Consider the following 16,757-nt stretch of genomic DNA (forward strand, 5'->3'; position numbering starts at 1 on the left):
ACCGGAGGTGTATTTGAAAACATTTCCTGTTTGATGGCTTGGTCTTCCCACCTCCATCATGACTTTGCAAACCTCTGCCCTAAAAGTCCATCATCTTGCCTCCGATTCCGTCAGCTGCCACCAGGTGGAGAGAGGTGTCCATTAGGGCCACAGAGCTTTCTCGGGAATGGCAGGAGACCCGGGTTACCACTCTTTCCTGAGCTCATGATGCACCACTAGACACTACTGCTGAGAAAGATTGAGGGCAGGGGGAGAAGGGGACGACAGAGGATGAGATGGTTGGATGGCATCACCAGCTCGATGGACGTGAGTTTGAGCGAGCTCCAGGAGTTGGTGATGGACAGGGAAGCCTGGCATGCTGCAGTCCATGGGGTCGCGAAGAATCGGACATGACTGAGTGACTGAACTAACTCACTTTCCACAGAACCCGGCATCCACCACCGGTAAGTCCAGAGCAGCTGAAGAGAAGCCTAATTTCTACCTCTAAAATGGTTCATCTCCTTACCCGGGCATGGGGACACCCTTAACGGGCTGAGATGAATATACATGAGGAAAGTTTTCATATATATCAGTACACCTAACGTGACTAATTTTCTTTGTCCCCACTGAAACCAAATATATCATAAGAGGGGATGCTGTGTCCTAAAAATCACCAGACCAGGAAAGCACACCAGTTATTTAATCCTCTCAATGTGACATTCAGATCTTGTCACTTCCTAGCTGTGGAACTTCAGCTGAGCCTCAATTTCTTCACATGGAAAATGGGGACAATAATAAAGACCTCAAATAGGTGAGGCCAAGTTGTCAAGGTCTGGTCTCCCCTCCGGGTTGACAAAGGTGAAGGTCGAGAGACTGGTGGCTCCTGGTGAAAGCTGGGCATGAGCCAAGTGGACTAAACACCCAGGTCTCTGCACCCCCCTGGGCTGGCCCCACCTCAGCTCAGTCAGACTTGCCAGGGGCCTTGCCTGATAAGGTTAATTAATAATAATAATCCAAGCACCATGGAAACAGAAATGGCTGTCCATGCACATAACAGGTATAGTATTTTGCTTGGCCCTGGCCCAAATTTGCTTCATGAGCTTGAGCAAGTCTCTTTCTTCTATGGGTCTTCAGCTCTGTAGGCAGGACATCAGTGTCCTGATTCTCTTCACTTGGTTCCCCAGGCCCACAGATGTGTCTTCATTTCCCAGTCGTTCAAAGAAGACCTAGACCATCTCATTGAAGGCAGACCCCCTGACTGAAATCCTGTATAATCTGTCTCACATAAAACACACGAGAGAAAAAAACAAACCCACAAGAATGAGCCATCTGTGATTTCCCGTGCCTGTTTCTTTAAAGGAAACAAGGACATAAAGCCACGTGCGAAAGCAGGAGGGCCTAATTCTGGATTTTTCCAATTATGCCCTCAGTCCTTTCACAGTTGTCTCCCTCGTGCTTAACTCTACGCAGTGTTTTAGGGAACTTGGCTTTATTACATCTTGCCAAAGAATTCAGTGCTGGTTTTCTAAGGACAGATCTCTTTTGCCCTTGGGGCATCACTGACTCAATGGACGTGAGTTTGAGCAAATTCCGGGAGATAGTGAAGGACAGGGAAGTCTGGCATGCTGCAGTCCCTGGGGTCACAAAGAGTCAGACATGACTTAGTGACTGAACAACAACAAGGATTTGTTTACATATATTTTGTCAAAAGTATATATTTCATTAATATGTATGATTGCCCAAAAGTCATTTGGGAGCAAACAGAATCTCTGATAAACATATATTCCGAATGTATGTACAGAGTGTCACATAGATGGATACCCATCCCCTTTATGGTTCCAAATGTCTTAGGCATAAGTCAATATGTTACACAGAAGAAGTGGGGAGTGTCAACTGATGAACTGGTTAAGACAAGGGTGATTCAGAAAGACAGCTAATTGGCACTCACAGACTGCTTTACCCAACAACAGTCAAATACACATGTTTCTCAAGCTCACATGGGACATTCACCAAGAAAGACCACTGTTGGGCCCATAGAATACACCTTAACAGATACAAAAGAATAGACAGCATACAAGGTATGCTTTAACAGAATTAAACAAGAAATGACGAAAAGAAAGATACTTGGAGAATTCCAACATCTTTGAAGATTAATTAACACATGGGTCCAAAAGTCTAAAAGACATGGAAAAAATATTTTGCACTCAAGGAAAAGAAAAAAAACAACCAATTAAAATCTTGAGATGCAGTGAAAGCAGCCCTTAGAGGAAAACTTTTAGCACTGAATACATATATTAGAAGAAGAGAAACATCTAAACTGAGAGAGAGATGAGTTGGTGGAGCAAGAGGTGAAAACATTCTGGGGTGATTTCATAATTAGTGGAGATAAGACATTATGATTTGGGCAAAGTCATAAAATGTACAACAGAGTGAACTGTAGAGTAAACTTTGAGCTTTGTTTAATAATAACATGTGAGAAGGTAACAGACAGGAAGGCCAGGGGTCTCCAAATGGAGGAAATAGGCTGCAAATGTCAGACATTTTTCATCTCTCTCTTAAGCGTCAGGAGGAAACAAACTACTGTTATATTTTTTCCCCTTCTCTATACTGAGGGAGGAAAATGTTAGGTAGTTAGAATAGGGAAAATGAGTCCAGAATGGTGGTGGCTAAAAGACCTGGAAGGGAAAAGCCCATGAAAATATAACAAAGGAAGGTCCGAGGACCGGAGTGAGGACCTCAGGTAAAACAAACAGCACTCCTGACTTGCCCAATTTACATAGGACAGGCCCAGGGAGAGAGAAACACATGAAAAGAGGAGCCAAAGCTTGCTCTCACTGTCTCCCCTGCGCACCGGGACTCTCTTCGCTTCGCGTCTTTGGATCGACGTGCCCTCACACCTCGAAGATGGATTTTCCTGCTATCTTCTAAATAAAATAGAGCTGTAACATTGATTTGTCTAAGAGCTATAACACAGCCCGTTCGAGACCTGAGAGCTATAACATGGTCTGTCCAAGACCCAAGAGCTGTGATACCCTGAGGGGCTTGAATGTCCGTCACTCCAAATCTTTGTTGTGATGAGACAAAGAACTGAGGAGCATACACTCGCCTGACAAAAGGAACAGGCTGAGCTGACTCCATCTTGAAAAAGAAGGAAACTCCATCTTGCACTTTCAGTGAACTTTGGACCATGTGCCTGGTAGCCATGGGGATAACATACCTACAGCTGAACTGGCCTCCTGGACTGATACCCACCAGATTCCATACCAAGATTTCCCGTCGCCAAAAAGAATGTAATAACCCCTATGCAGTCAATCATCTTTGTAATCTTTATGGCCCCCGTTGGTGTAGGCTACAGTGTATAACCAGCTGACCCTTCTGATTATGAATCATGGCTATAACCTGATTGTATCTCCCTTTAACACTTTCCAGGCTAGGTTTAAGGAATTTGGGGAAGTGGGCTTAAGCAGTACACTTAAGGTATATAAGGTTTTCACAAAAGTTGGTCGGGGTCCTTGGCTAAGAGGAGACTCTGTATTAAGAGGAGACTCTGCTGGTGTAATAAACTGCACTCCACTATCTGCATTGTCCTTCTGAGTGAGTTTGTTTCCCAGAATGTGTGGCTATAACATACAAATTTAAAAAGAGGTTTCTCTTAAAATTCTGTGTTGCCATAATGACACCTGGTTCCACCTGAACTCCTCCGTCCATGGGATTCTCCAGGCAGGAATACTGGAGCGGAGGAGCCTGGTGGGCTATATATATATAGTCCATGGGGTCGCAGAGAGTCGGCAGGACTGAGCGACTTCACTTTCACTTTCACTTTCCACCTGAACTTAACTTTTCTCAAACCTTGAACTAACCAATGCATTTTTCTTATGGAAATGTTTATCTAAGCTATGTTAATGTGCTGTGCATTTACCCCAAGGCTCAAACCAACTTGACAAACCAGTATGTTATACTCAGACATTGTTCTCCTAATCTATGTTAATTGAAAGTATATATTTGTATGGAAATCTGCCTTTCTTCAAGATTTAAGTCAATCATTTTATGGCCCGGATGACTCACCTGGTGCCAAGGTTATCTCAAAGTGCATGTTGTGGGTGAGGGGCCTGGTGCCATCATCTGAGTTTTGAGACCTTTCCTTTCTTCAATTAGCAGACTGCTAGTAGCTATATAATATCTGGCTAAAGACTAGCAAGGGGGCACTCTTCCTGCCCACTTCTGATGTCTATATCAGAAGCTTTCCCTATCTCTTTTACACTTTAATAAAATTGTATTGCACAAAAGCTCTGAGCAATCAAGCCTTGTCCCTGGCCCTGGATTGAATTCTTCTCCTCCGGAGGCCAAGAGTCCCAGTGTCTTTCGAGGTTCAGCAACAACCTTTCACATATCAGTACCAATTCATCTTACCACACCAAAGTCGAAAATAGGGGAAATGATGGGGACATAAGTGAACTCTGTACTTATACTCAATTTTTCTATAAACCTGAAGCTTCTTTAGGAAATAGTCTATTAATCAAAAAGGGGGGACGAACAGGACAACATCATTTAGAAAAAAGAGACACACGATTGCCCATTAACCTAGGGGAAAAAAAAAAATATCTGAAAAGATCTACACCAGAATGTTTATAGTGAAGAAGGAATTCATAGGGCCTGGACTCCATCTCAGGCCTGTCCGTGCTGGTCGTGCTCGGCTGCCTCTCCAGTGGACTCTGAACTCTCTGCCTGTGGGAACGACAATGGAAGGATAAGACCCCCTCCAGACAGGGGAATCTTGACGATCACACCCAGGTTACTCATTGCCTAAGAGGAAGCATACCGTAATCACCCCTGTCTCCAGACAGGTCATAAACTTTTTCCGTATCTATCAGGATGTAATCACAGGCTTATCAATTATTAACTGGTTGGAATGTAACTGCGGGCTTATTGACTATTGACTGTTTGAACACATAACACGTACACATGGGGTAGGTGGTGGGTTTGGACACGTACACATGGGGTATAAAAGATTTTCACAAATGCTGGACGGGGTCCTTGGCTAAGAGGAGACTCTGCCTTGGGCCCGCCAGCGTAATAAACTGCACTCCACTATCTGCATTGTCCTTCTGAGTGAGTCTGTTTCCCGGAAAGCGTGGCTATAACAATAGATGTAGTTCTTGAGGTTTGGGATCCTAGATGGCCTTTACACTCTCTTATTTTCCTGGCATTTTTCTTTTTGAAATATGCAGGTAGTGCTGCAAAGATCATGAAGGTGAAGTCGCTCAGTCTTGTCCGACTCTTTGCGACCCCACGGACTGTAGCCTACCAGGCTCTTCCATCCATGGGATTTTCCAGGCAAGAGTACTGGAGTGGGTTGCCATTTCCTTCTCCAGCAAAGATCGTAGGAGACTATAAAACAGTTAGGTAGGCAACCAAAAAGACAAAGGAAAGCTCCCAAAATTGTTTTTACTTACAATTTCTCTTGGGTAAGGTACTAACCTGGGTTTAAAAAGCAACATTTTCAGAACAGTCTGAAGAAAGGCCTAATGCTCTAGGGCAGAGGTCCCAACCAGGCTGTTGCAGGAAGGGGGACCTCTTCCAGGGCCCGAAACTGGGCTCTTGTCTAACACTCGGAAATGAGTTGTCTGAGGAGACATATGTGCTGACAAAGCAAGAGATTATATTGGGGAAAGGCACCCGGGCAGAGAGCAGTAGGCTAAGGGAACCCAGGAGAACTGCTCTGCCACGTGGCTCGCAGTCTCGGCTTTTATGGTGATGGGATTAGTTTCTGGATGAACCTTGGCCAATCATTCTAATTCAGATTATTTCCTGGTGGCGCACGCATCGCTCAGCCAAGATGGATGCTAGGGATTCTGGGAAGTGGACGGACATGCAGTGTCTACTTTCGACCTTTCCAGAACTCTTCTGGTTGGTGGTGGCTTATTTTTTTGTTTTTATTTTATTTTATTTTTTTTTGCGATAGAATCTTTCTTTTCTTTCTTTTTTTTAAAAAATTATTTATTTATTTTACTTTACAACATTGTATTGGTTTTGCCATACATTGACTTGAATCCGCCATGGGTGTACGTGTGTTCCCCATCCTGTACCCCCGTTCCAACTCCCTCCCCATCCCATCCCTCTGGGTCATCCCAGTGCACCAGCCCCGAGCATCCTGTATCATGCATCGAACCTGGATTGGCAATTCGTTCCACATATGATAATTTACATGTTTCAATGGGTGGTGGCTTATTAGTTCCGTATTCCTTATCAGGATCTCCTGTCATAAAACAACTCATGCAAATGGTTACTATGGTGCCTGGCCAGGGTGGGCAGTTTCAATCAGCGTGCTTCCCCTAACAAAGCCACACAAAGCCACACAGCAGGAAGCAACTGGCTGGTGAGCATGCAAAGCTTCACTGGGGCTCCCCAGCATTCGCATTACTGCCTGAATGCCCGGCAAGAATTCATATATCTTCTTCTAAGAATCCATCCCTGGTGCCAAAAAGGTTGGGGACCGCTGTCTAGTGGGCTGGTTAAAAACAGAAAGTCTCAGAAAGCAAGAGAAAGGTGGGAGACAAATGTCAGGATCAAAGAGGTGCTTAATTTCTTCAATGCAGAGAACAAGGGTATGGCTCCTCCCTTCTGAAGAAATAAAAGCAATGATAGCCCAGACTCCGGCAAGGCTCCACCTTTTCAAGGAAATGAAACTCACAGCAGCCTAGTCCCAGGCAGCAGAAAAGACAGAAGCTAACAGGTTTAGGCTACCAGTTCTGCCTCCCTCCACTGGTTCTCCTGCCCCTTCCTGCCTGAACATCATGAAGAAACTCAGAAAAACCCAAGCCAACAAACTGGACGAGTTCATCGAAGATCACCTCCTGCCAAACGAGGAGTTCCGAAGGCAGGTCAATGAAGCCATTGACATCATCTGCACTTTCCTGAAGGAGAGGTGTTTCCAATGTGCCCGTCACCGAGTTCGAGTGTCCAAAGTTGTGAAGGTGAGTCCAGAACTGCCTGGCTGGGGAGAAGGGGGGCTGGTTTGCAAGTGTTTGCACAGGGACAGTCAGAGAGCAAGAGGTTGAGGTCTCTGGGGCTGGTTCTGATTTATCCATGCCGGAACTATAACCACATCTGTGAAAATAGCTTCTGGGGAGAGGGCATCCATCTGTAAGTTTTTAACAAATTCCCTGGGGAAGTGTGTAAACCACCTAGGTCAAGAATCTAGGCAATCTGAATCCTGGCAGTATCTACAGTCCACTAATCTTTGACCAGGTTGGAATCTCACCATTTCTGCAGAGTCTCGAGTTGGTTAAGAGTATACGTTTTGAAAGCAGATAGCACCGGCTGGCTGTGAAATCTTGGGCAAGTCACTTAACCTCTCTGTGCCTCAGTTTGCTTATCCAGAATTTTCAGCACCTCATCAGGCTTGCAGATCAAGTAAAGTCAGCCATGGGCCAGTTTACAGTATTAATCATATAAGGTCATAAATTACAAGATATAAAGAGCACAGACTTTAGAGAAAGACAACCAGGGTGTGAACTGCATCTCTGTCACCTACTAGCTGTGTGACTGGACTGATACATGATCTCTCAGCATCTGTTTCACCATCCAGAAGATGACAACAGATAATAATAGTAGCTAGATCCCAGAGTTCTTGTGAGCATTCCAGGAGTTACAGCTGCTGATGCCTTCAGAGCAGTGGCTAGCACTCAGAATGTTAGTGATTGTTCTCAACATTTTATTTAGGGAGGCTCTTCTCAATGATAAATGTCAGTTCTCATTTAGGGCGGCTCCTCAGGCAAAGGCACGACCCTCAAGGACCTCTCAGATGCTGACCTCGTCGTCTTCCTCACCAATTTCACAAGTTTTCAGGAGAACTTTAAGCGCCGAGCAAGATTCATCCAGGAAATTAGGAGACAGTTAGAAGCCTGTCAAGAGGAGGAAACATTTGAAGTGGAGTTTAAGGTCCAGAAGCGGCGAAGGAGGAGGTTGCGTGCTCTCAGCTTCGTGCTCAGGTCCCCCCACTTCTGCCAAGGGGTAAAGTTTGATGTCCTGCCCGCCTTTGATGCCCTGGCTAAGCACTCCCAGCCACAAGGTATTTCAGTCATTGTCCTATGTCAGAGATTCTTTCTTTCTTTATTTTTTTCACAGTTTTGAGCAGAAATCTCCCTCAGTTCAAGAGCCTTTTAAAGCATCCTGTCAACACAGGGAGGAGATCTTAATATCTCTCTCAGAGCAAGATAATTAGGGTCATACTCAGCCACCACGACAATATTAAGCAGCAAATTGGTACAGTTTCGGGGTAAGATGTTTCTTATAGCCAGGCTTACTAGTTCTACTTATGCCAAAGTGTGTGAATCTTACCTTACTAAAAATGAAGAAGCTACACATAAAACAGATCACCAACAAGGATTTACTGAATAGCATAGGGAACTATTGGAGAAGGCCATGGCAACCCGCTCCAGTACTCTTGCCTGGAAAATCCCATAGATGGAGTTGCCTGGTAGGCTAGAGTCCATGGGGTCGCAGAGAGTCGAACATGACTGAGTGACTTCACTTTCAATAGGGAGCTATATTCAGTATCTTATAGTATATCTTATCTAATTATAACTGAATCACATTGCTGGACACCTGAAACCAACACAATATTGTAAATAAATGAACTTCAATAAAATAAGAATAGATAAGTGAAAGTTTTAGTCGCTCAGCTGTGTCCAACTCTTTGTGATCCCATGGACTGTAGCCCGCCAGGCTCCTCTGTCCTTGGAATTCTCCAGGCAAGGATACTGGACAGGACTGCCGTTCCCTTCTCCAGGGGATCTTCCTCACCCAGGGATTGAACCTGGGTCTTCTGCATTGCAGGCAGATTCTTTACCATCTGAGCCACCAGGGAAGCCCAAGAATAGATAAATCCCATCCCCCAAAATGAAGCAGCATAGATCTAATGTAAACTCAGAATGTTAATTTCAGCTATTTTTCAAAGCATAAGGAACCTCAGCAAACTTAGGCTGAGCGTTGGCATCTGTAGACAATCTGCAGGATCACTGGGACAGGGAGCAATCCGTCTCTGAGGCGCAGTTCCCACTGTGTACCTTGGAGGCGCAAGGCGTGGCCTAAATGAGACAGACAGGGAACCTCTCTCCTGGAGCCTGACAATATGAACACCAGCAATGAGATAACTCTCTCTGACAAACACTGAATATGGGGATCCAAAAGAGAGAGGTGGGGATCAGAGGACTTTCACAGACAGGGCGACAAGGGAGGTGACCTCTGACCTGATGCCTGAGGGATGAGAAGAGGCCAAGCACTCAAAGATCTGAGGTTCCAGAGGAGGAAACAGCAGGTGCAAAGACAGGAATGAACGTGGCATGTTTGAAGCAACCAGGGGAGTCAGTGGCAAAGTGATTGAGGCAAGAGGTAAGACGAAGGAGGAGACAGATCTCTCTATCCACGTGGGCCACTGTGAGGACTTGGGATTTTACCCAGAGGTCCTGGGAAGCAAGAAGTGGAAGGATCAGGTTTCAAGGCCTCTGTATGGGCTGTGGAGGATCCAGGGAGGAGGGTGCCGCCACCTCTGCTGAGTCCAGTTGAGAGACGATGGGTGACGGCGGTGGAGACGGGAGAAGGGAGGCCCGGGGATGGACCTCAGGCCTCCTGGCTCTGGGCCTGCTGACCTCCTCACTGCCTCCCAAGGCCAGTGAGCTTGTTGTCTCAGAGAGAATGAACCTCAGAGAAGAGCTGATGCCTTAAATTTCTGGATGTCTCCTCCATAGGTCAGGTGACTGAAGATTACAAACCTGACCCTCAAATCTACGTCCAGCTCATCCAAGAGTGCGAGAAACTGGGGAAGGAAGGCGAGTTCTCCCCCTGCTTCACAGAGCTGCAGAGAGCCTTCCTGAAGGAGCGTCCAGCCAAGCTGAAGAGCCTCATCCGCCTGGTGAAGCACTGGTACCTGATGGTATGGCCGGCCCCATCTGGGCAGAGCCGAGGAGGAGGGGAGGGGAGAGAGTGAGGCGGGAGAGGAGGCAAGAGGTGGCGTGGAGGGAGGCAAGGAGCAGGGAGAGGCGTGGGGAGGAGAGGAAGGGGGAGAGGAAGGAGGAGGGGAGGAATCAGAAAGGATGCGGGAGGCAGGAGGGAGACGGACAGAGAGGAGGGAAGGGCGTGGAGGAGGGGAGAGGGCAGGAAACAAGAAGGAAAGGATGACAGGAAGAAGGTGGAGGAGTAGAGGTTGCAGGGAGGGGGGAAAGGTTAGGGAGCAAAAAAGGTAAGGCCTGGGACGGGTGCCAGTGGACATCTCATTCTTCCTAGTCTTCCCGTATCACTAAAGGAGAGCTCCATCCTTCCAGCTATGCTGGGCAGAACCATGGGTCTTTCTTATCCTTTTCACACACACACCCACACACACACCCATCCAACCAGTCTACAGTGGCTTTGTCCAGTATCTAAAATACACCCATTATCATCAACTGCTGCCGTCTCGGTCACTTCCACTGACCCCCATACCCTCCCCCGCACCATCCGTAATCTTGGGAGGCTCACAGGATCTGCCCTCAACCTCTCTGAACCCCTGTCTCTGCCCCCTCACCACCACTCCCAGGCTGTTCTCTCCTCTTCATTAGTTCTCCAAGGAGGAAACTCTACTCCAGCCTCAGGGCCTTTGCATGAGCTTATTTATTTATTGTCTATCTCCCCACTAAAAAGGTCCACAAAAGAAGGGATTTGTATATTTTATTTATATATATTGTATAAATATACAATATATTTGTATATTTGTATTTGTATACAAAATAGACATTTTGTATATTTTTTGTATTTGTATACAAAATATACAAAATATTGTATATTTTATTCACTGCTGTCACCCCAGAACTTAGAATAGTGCCTGGCATATAATAGGTGCTCGGTGGGTAATTATTCAATGAATTAATGAGTGCTAACCCCCTACTCCCCACCTCCCAACACACACTCTTTTGTTCACTTCCTGACTGTCTGAATTTGGGCAAATGAAGTAACCTCTTGTGCCTCCCGTTTTCTCATTTGTGAAGAGTAACATGGCCCAGCAACACTAAATCATGTACCATGATGATGTGCATATGGTTTGTTTGGGTAATTTGCACATTTTAACAACTAATTCCTCAAATCCATCGTCACTATATCTTTCCATTTATTTTTGTCATCTTCAGTTTCTCTCATCAAAGTCTTATACACTACAGGGTACAGGTCTTTCACCTCTATGGTTAAATGTATTCCTAGTTTTTAAATTCTTTTTCATGCAATTATAAATGGGATTGATTTTAAATTTCTCATTCCAATAGTCTGTTATTTGTGTATAGAGGTACAACAGATTTCCGTGTATTATTTTTGTATCTTACAATATTCCTGCATTCAGTTTTTGGTTATCTTAAGTTTTTTGGTGGTGTCTTTTAGGTTTTCTATGTATAATATCATGTCATCTGCAAATAGCAATAGTATACTGTCCTCCTTTTTACTCTGGATGTATTTTGTTTCTTTTTCCTGCCTGATTGCTATGAACAGACTTCTAATACTATATTGGATGAATGTGGGGAGAGAGGGCATATATGTCTTGTTTCCGATCTTAAAGTAAAAGCTTTCAGCCTTCACCACCAAGTGTGATTTTAGCTATGCATTGGTCATATATGGCTTATATTGAGTTATGTTCTCTCCCTACCCACATTGGAAAGAGTCTGTATCACAGATGGCTATTGAATTTTCTCCAATGTTTTTTCTGTATCTGGGGAAATGGTCATATGCTTTTTATCCTTTATTTTCTTAATATAAATGTATCAACTGATTGATCTCTGACACTGAAGCATCCTTGCATCCCTGGAATATATCTAACTTGATAATGCTCTATGACCTTATGATATCTTGGTGAATTTACTTTGCTAGTATTTTATGGAGGATTTTCCCATCTATGATAATCAGACCTATCGTTTTCTTTTCTGTGCTGTATTTGTCTGGTTTTGGTACAAAATGAGTTTGAAATCATTTCTTTATTCTCACTTTTCTGGAATAGTTTGAGAAACTTTGCATTAGTTCACTAATTCTTCGCACGAAAGCTGAAAAATTCATGTTTCTAATTTTTTTCCTCTTAGTGTAAGAAGAGACATGGGAAAAAACTACCCTCACAGTATGCCCTGGAGCTGCTGACTGTCTATGCCTGGGAGCAGGAAGGCTCAAAAACAAATTTCAGCACAGCTGAAGGATTTCGGACTGTTTTGGAGTTAGTCCTGAAGCATCAGGACCTCTGCATCTACTGGAAAAAGTATTATGACTTTGAAAACCCTACTATTAGGCAATACCTGAGAGGACAACTTGCAAAACGCAGGTACTCGATCCACACATGGCTTAGACCCCCATATAAATGAAGCCCTGATTACAGCCGTGGCACCCTGGAAATGTAGGAAGAGGAAGGGTTCCCCATTTTTGATCATCAGCTGTTGTCCATCATGCTGAGTGCTTTACTCTTACCATGCAATTTAAATAATAAATTTAAATAATAACCTACAACCCTGTGAGGCTGGCACTGTGCTAACCATCCCAGAGATGAACTAAGGTTTGGAGAAAGAAGAGCTTGTTCAAACCTTCACAGAAAATGAGTGAAATAACTGAAATTTTACTGACATAACAATAGCTACCGCAATAATAATAATTGCTACCAGGAAGTAAGAGCTTGCTGTAAGACAAAAACACTCTGATAGAGGAGTGGAATTTTGGTTATTAAACCTGTCATGTATGGACGCCTTATTATGTTTCAGTTACTGTTGGGAGCATGTCAAGTGCTTCTCTAGCTCCTCATACAACATCCTTTGAGGTAGGGATGTTCAAATCTGCCCATTTCACAGATGAGGATACTGAGGATTAGAGATTCAGCTGACCTTCCCAAAGACACACCACTACTAAAGAGCAGAGGTGAGATTCAAACCAGGTCTCTCAAGGGCCAAATGCAAGCCCCCTTCACCTCATTTTCAATGCCCAGTGTAGGGCAGGGCACCGAGGTCACCACCTAGGGAGAGGTGTCACATGGGGCCCTTCTGCTGCCCCCAGACACCGTCTGCCCAGGCTGGTATTTTGCCCTGCCGGGAGCTCTGAACACCCCAGACACAGCCCATGTACTCACCTGTCCTCTCTGACTGTCGTTCCCAGGCCTGTGATTCTGGACCCGGCTGACCCGACTGGAAATGTGGCTGGTGAAGAGCCACAGAGGTGGCAGCTGCTGGCACAGGAGGTTAGAGTCTGGCTGAGGTACTCGTGCTGCAAGAACTTGGATGGGACTCCAGTGAGCACCTGGTATGTGCCGGTGAAGCCTGCTCATTACGCTTATGACCGGTTGGCATGTTGAAACAACAACGTCTAGAAATACTACTTAAGTCAAATGCAATTTCATCTCGGTCTTTGTATTCTTTCAACATGGGCGCCCTCTGTGACCCATCTCCACGTTGACACCAAAGCCACGCTGCCTACCTGGAGCTCCCAGACAATGACCATGGGTGCCAGAGACACTCAGGCCGCCCCATCCCTGAGAGTCAGGGGAAGCTCCGACATGGGACATTGGCGAAAGGACTCTCCACCACCTTGCTGGACCTTGTCTTGACTGCAGAGCCACTGTCCTTCCTTCTTGCCTTCTTCACCCAGAGTCAGATTAGATCAGGGCTGTCAGCTTTCCCAGCTTCTTTAAGAGCCCTGATCATTGTCTCTCACCTGGGTGTTTCCCCAAATAACAATCTGCCGCATTTAATCTCACATTGGCATCTGCTCCTTAGAGTGACCCAGACCCACACAAGCACCTCTGTCGCCACCCTCAAGGTAGGTGTGGGCTCTTCAGCAAATCCTAGCTGTGATGATGACCCGAGGTGCCATCCTGGTCATCCTCAGCCATCACCTCTTCTCAGACAATGTCATGGCCTATGAGGTGGGTCCTAGACGAAGCCACCATCTCACCCTCTCCCACCCCATCTCAACCCTCATTCCTGCTCCTTGGCCGGGGCTTCTGTGTTTATCCTTTCTATATTTGTGTTCTCAGATGCTTTGACATCTGGGCCCTGCTGATCCGGGAGAGACTGCCCTCCCGGAGTTGGCTGATTCCTAGACACAGCCAGCAGCTCCCCTGTTGGCCTTTCCCCTGCAAACCTGTCGAGCATTTCCTGCCCCACCGCCCAGATGCAGAGCCAGTCTGAGCCCCAACCCACCCTGCCCCACTCATGCTGGGACCAGGTCCCAATGACTCAGGAAAGCCCCTCCTCTCCACAGCCCTCTTACATTATTCGCACTTGCCGTCCAAAGACTGCATTCCCTGCCTCGCCTGCATTTCCCAGAGAAATGACCATGAAGGTCTTGGCCTTGCGTTCCTCTAACTCGGTCTGCCTCATGTGAGACCCTGGTGCTTCCCGTGTGGCCTGGAGACAGGACGACAGGCTGTGTCTCCTATTGCCAGGGACCTGTGAGGACCATACTTGGTCACTGATTTTAACAAGAGAGTGAGAAATATTTTTGCTTTTTAAAAAAGAGGAAGAATCCAAAGTATCTCCAAAACTTGGGACCTTTTCTTTCTGTCTCAATTCCTGTGTCTTTGTGGAGTCTCTCTGAGAATGGGATTTTACCCCAGATGGGGTTTTGTTACCACTGTGTTATCTTTAGCACAGGTGTTTCTTCATGCCGAGAGGACACTCTGGAATCACATGTAATTACCATGGGGGAGGTCCACTTGTATTGTTTTCTGAGAGTGTTTCAGAATTATACATAAAGCTACAGTCACTAGTAGATTAACTGAATTGCTAAATAGTTGCTTAATTTAAGAGCCACACGGATCATATGGTAGATATCATATCATATTGTTAATTCTTGAGGAACTATCACACTGTTTCCATAGTAGCGACAGTGAATTGCATTCTCAGCAAGAGTGGTCAAGAGTTCCAGGCCCTCCACATGCTCACCATCACCAGTGTCCTTTAACACATGTGATAGCTATGCTAACAGGTAAAAGCGATGCCTTATGATTTTGATTTCCATTTCCCAGATGATTCATAATATTGAGTATGGGAATTCCCTGGTGGTCCAGTGGTTAGGACCGGGCGCTCTCACTGTTGGGGCCAGGGTTCAGTCCCTGGCTGGGCAACCAAGATCAGGCAAGCTACACAGTGTGGCCAAAATAATAATCATAGCGATGAGCATCTTTTCATATACCTGTTGGCCATTTGTAAACCTTCTTTAGAAAAATAAAAATCCAATCCTTAGCCCATTATATAGTTAGGTTATTTGTCCTTTAGCTAGTGAGCTGTCCAAGTGAAAGTCGCTCAGTCATGTCTGACTCTTTGTGACCCCAGGCACTGTATAGTCCATGGAATTCTCCAGGCCAGAATACTGGAGTGTGTAGCCTTTGCCTTTTCCAGGGGATCTTGCCAACCCAGGGACCGAACCCAGGTCTCCCGCACTGCAAGCAGGTTCTTTACCAGCTGAGCCACCTGGGAAGCCCAAGGCCCTCATTATTTTGTCACTAACGCCTTTTCAGATAGTGGTTTGTAACCATTTTCTCCATTTCCATTCCCTTTTCTCCCTTCATTTTATACCTGTTTTTCATTTTTATTTTATATTGGGGTATAGTTCATTTACATTGTGTGTTAGTTTGAATGTACAGCAAAGTGATTCAGCTCTACGTATATCTATTCTTTTTCATCAGTTACCTTTTCACTTCCTTGTGTTTTTTTTCATTTGCTGGGCAGAAGCTTTTTAGTTGGATTAGTTCCCTTTTGTCTATTTTTGTTCTATTGTCAGTGTTTTGTTTACACATTCAATTACACTTTGGCAAAGTTGTCAAGAATATACAATGAGGAAAGGACAGTGTCTTCAATAAATCAAGCTGGGAACATTGGATATCCACATGCAAAAGGATAAAATCACACCTTTTCTTCCAGCATGCACAAATATCAACTCAGAAGAGATAAAGGCCTAAACATAAGAGCTGAAACTGTAAAACTCCTAGAAGAAAACACAGGGAGAAAGCTTCATGACATAGATTTGGCAATGATTTTATGAATATCATATCAAAACACAGACAAATGGGGGTGAGTTGGTGGTGCATACTAGTTCTGCTATGTGGATGCCAAATATTCCAGCAGCATTTGCTGAAGGGACCGTCCTTCCCCACTGTTCTGCAGAACCACCTCAGACATATGTCCAGAGTCATGTGTGTGAGCCTGTGTTATCCTGTTGATCAATTTTTGTGTCCTTGGTTTAATACTACCTGTACTAATTGCTGTAGCCTGATATTAATTCTCAGTGTCTTGTAGAAAACTGTGTTCTATCCAAACTAATGTCCTCTCTTGGCTCTTTCTATTTCTATGTTAATATTATACTCAGTTTGTGAGTTTTCACCCAAAATACAGGGAGGCATTTGATTGGAATTCCATAAATTAGTTCAGGGAAAATGACATCCATGTAATACTGAGAATTCCAGTCCACAAACTTGGAACTTCTTTCCATTAATTTTCTTCTTTAATTGCTCTGTAACCACATTTTATAGTTTTCCCCTGCATTGCTATTACATGTGTTTTCTCATATTATTCCTAGATATCCATATTTATATTAGTGTACTTAGCAAGCTTTCTTTAATTTCATTTGTAATGTTGATCTCATGACGACCTCAGGGTTTTCTGTGGATGTGTTGGATTATAGTATAATGAGTGAGCTTTATACTTCTCTGAATTTTGTGGTTTTATTGTATTTTGCTGTAAATCTATATCCTGTATGACTGCAAGAAACAATAAAGCGAATTTCTTCCAAAA

General features: G+C 44.8%; 1 protein-coding gene across 1 annotated transcript; it reads left to right on the top strand.

Annotated features, from left to right (window-relative positions):
* The first annotated feature begins 6,313 nt into the window (after positions 1-6,313).
* Positions 6,314-16,757, top strand: LOC133056476 (2'-5'-oligoadenylate synthase 1-like). Its single transcript, XM_061141813.1, has 6 exons — positions 6,314-6,953; positions 7,741-8,050; positions 9,729-9,913; positions 12,072-12,304; positions 13,123-13,266; positions 13,428-16,757. The coding sequence occupies exons 1-6, from the start codon at positions 6,774-6,776 to the stop codon at positions 13,885-13,887; spliced, it is 1,512 nt and encodes a 503-aa protein (XP_060997796.1). The 5' UTR covers positions 6,314-6,773; the 3' UTR covers positions 13,888-16,757.

The sequence above is a fragment of the Dama dama genome, chromosome 5 (assembly GCF_033118175.1).
Source record: "Dama dama isolate Ldn47 chromosome 5, ASM3311817v1, whole genome shotgun sequence".
Lineage (NCBI taxonomy): Eukaryota > Metazoa > Chordata > Mammalia > Artiodactyla > Cervidae > Dama > Dama dama.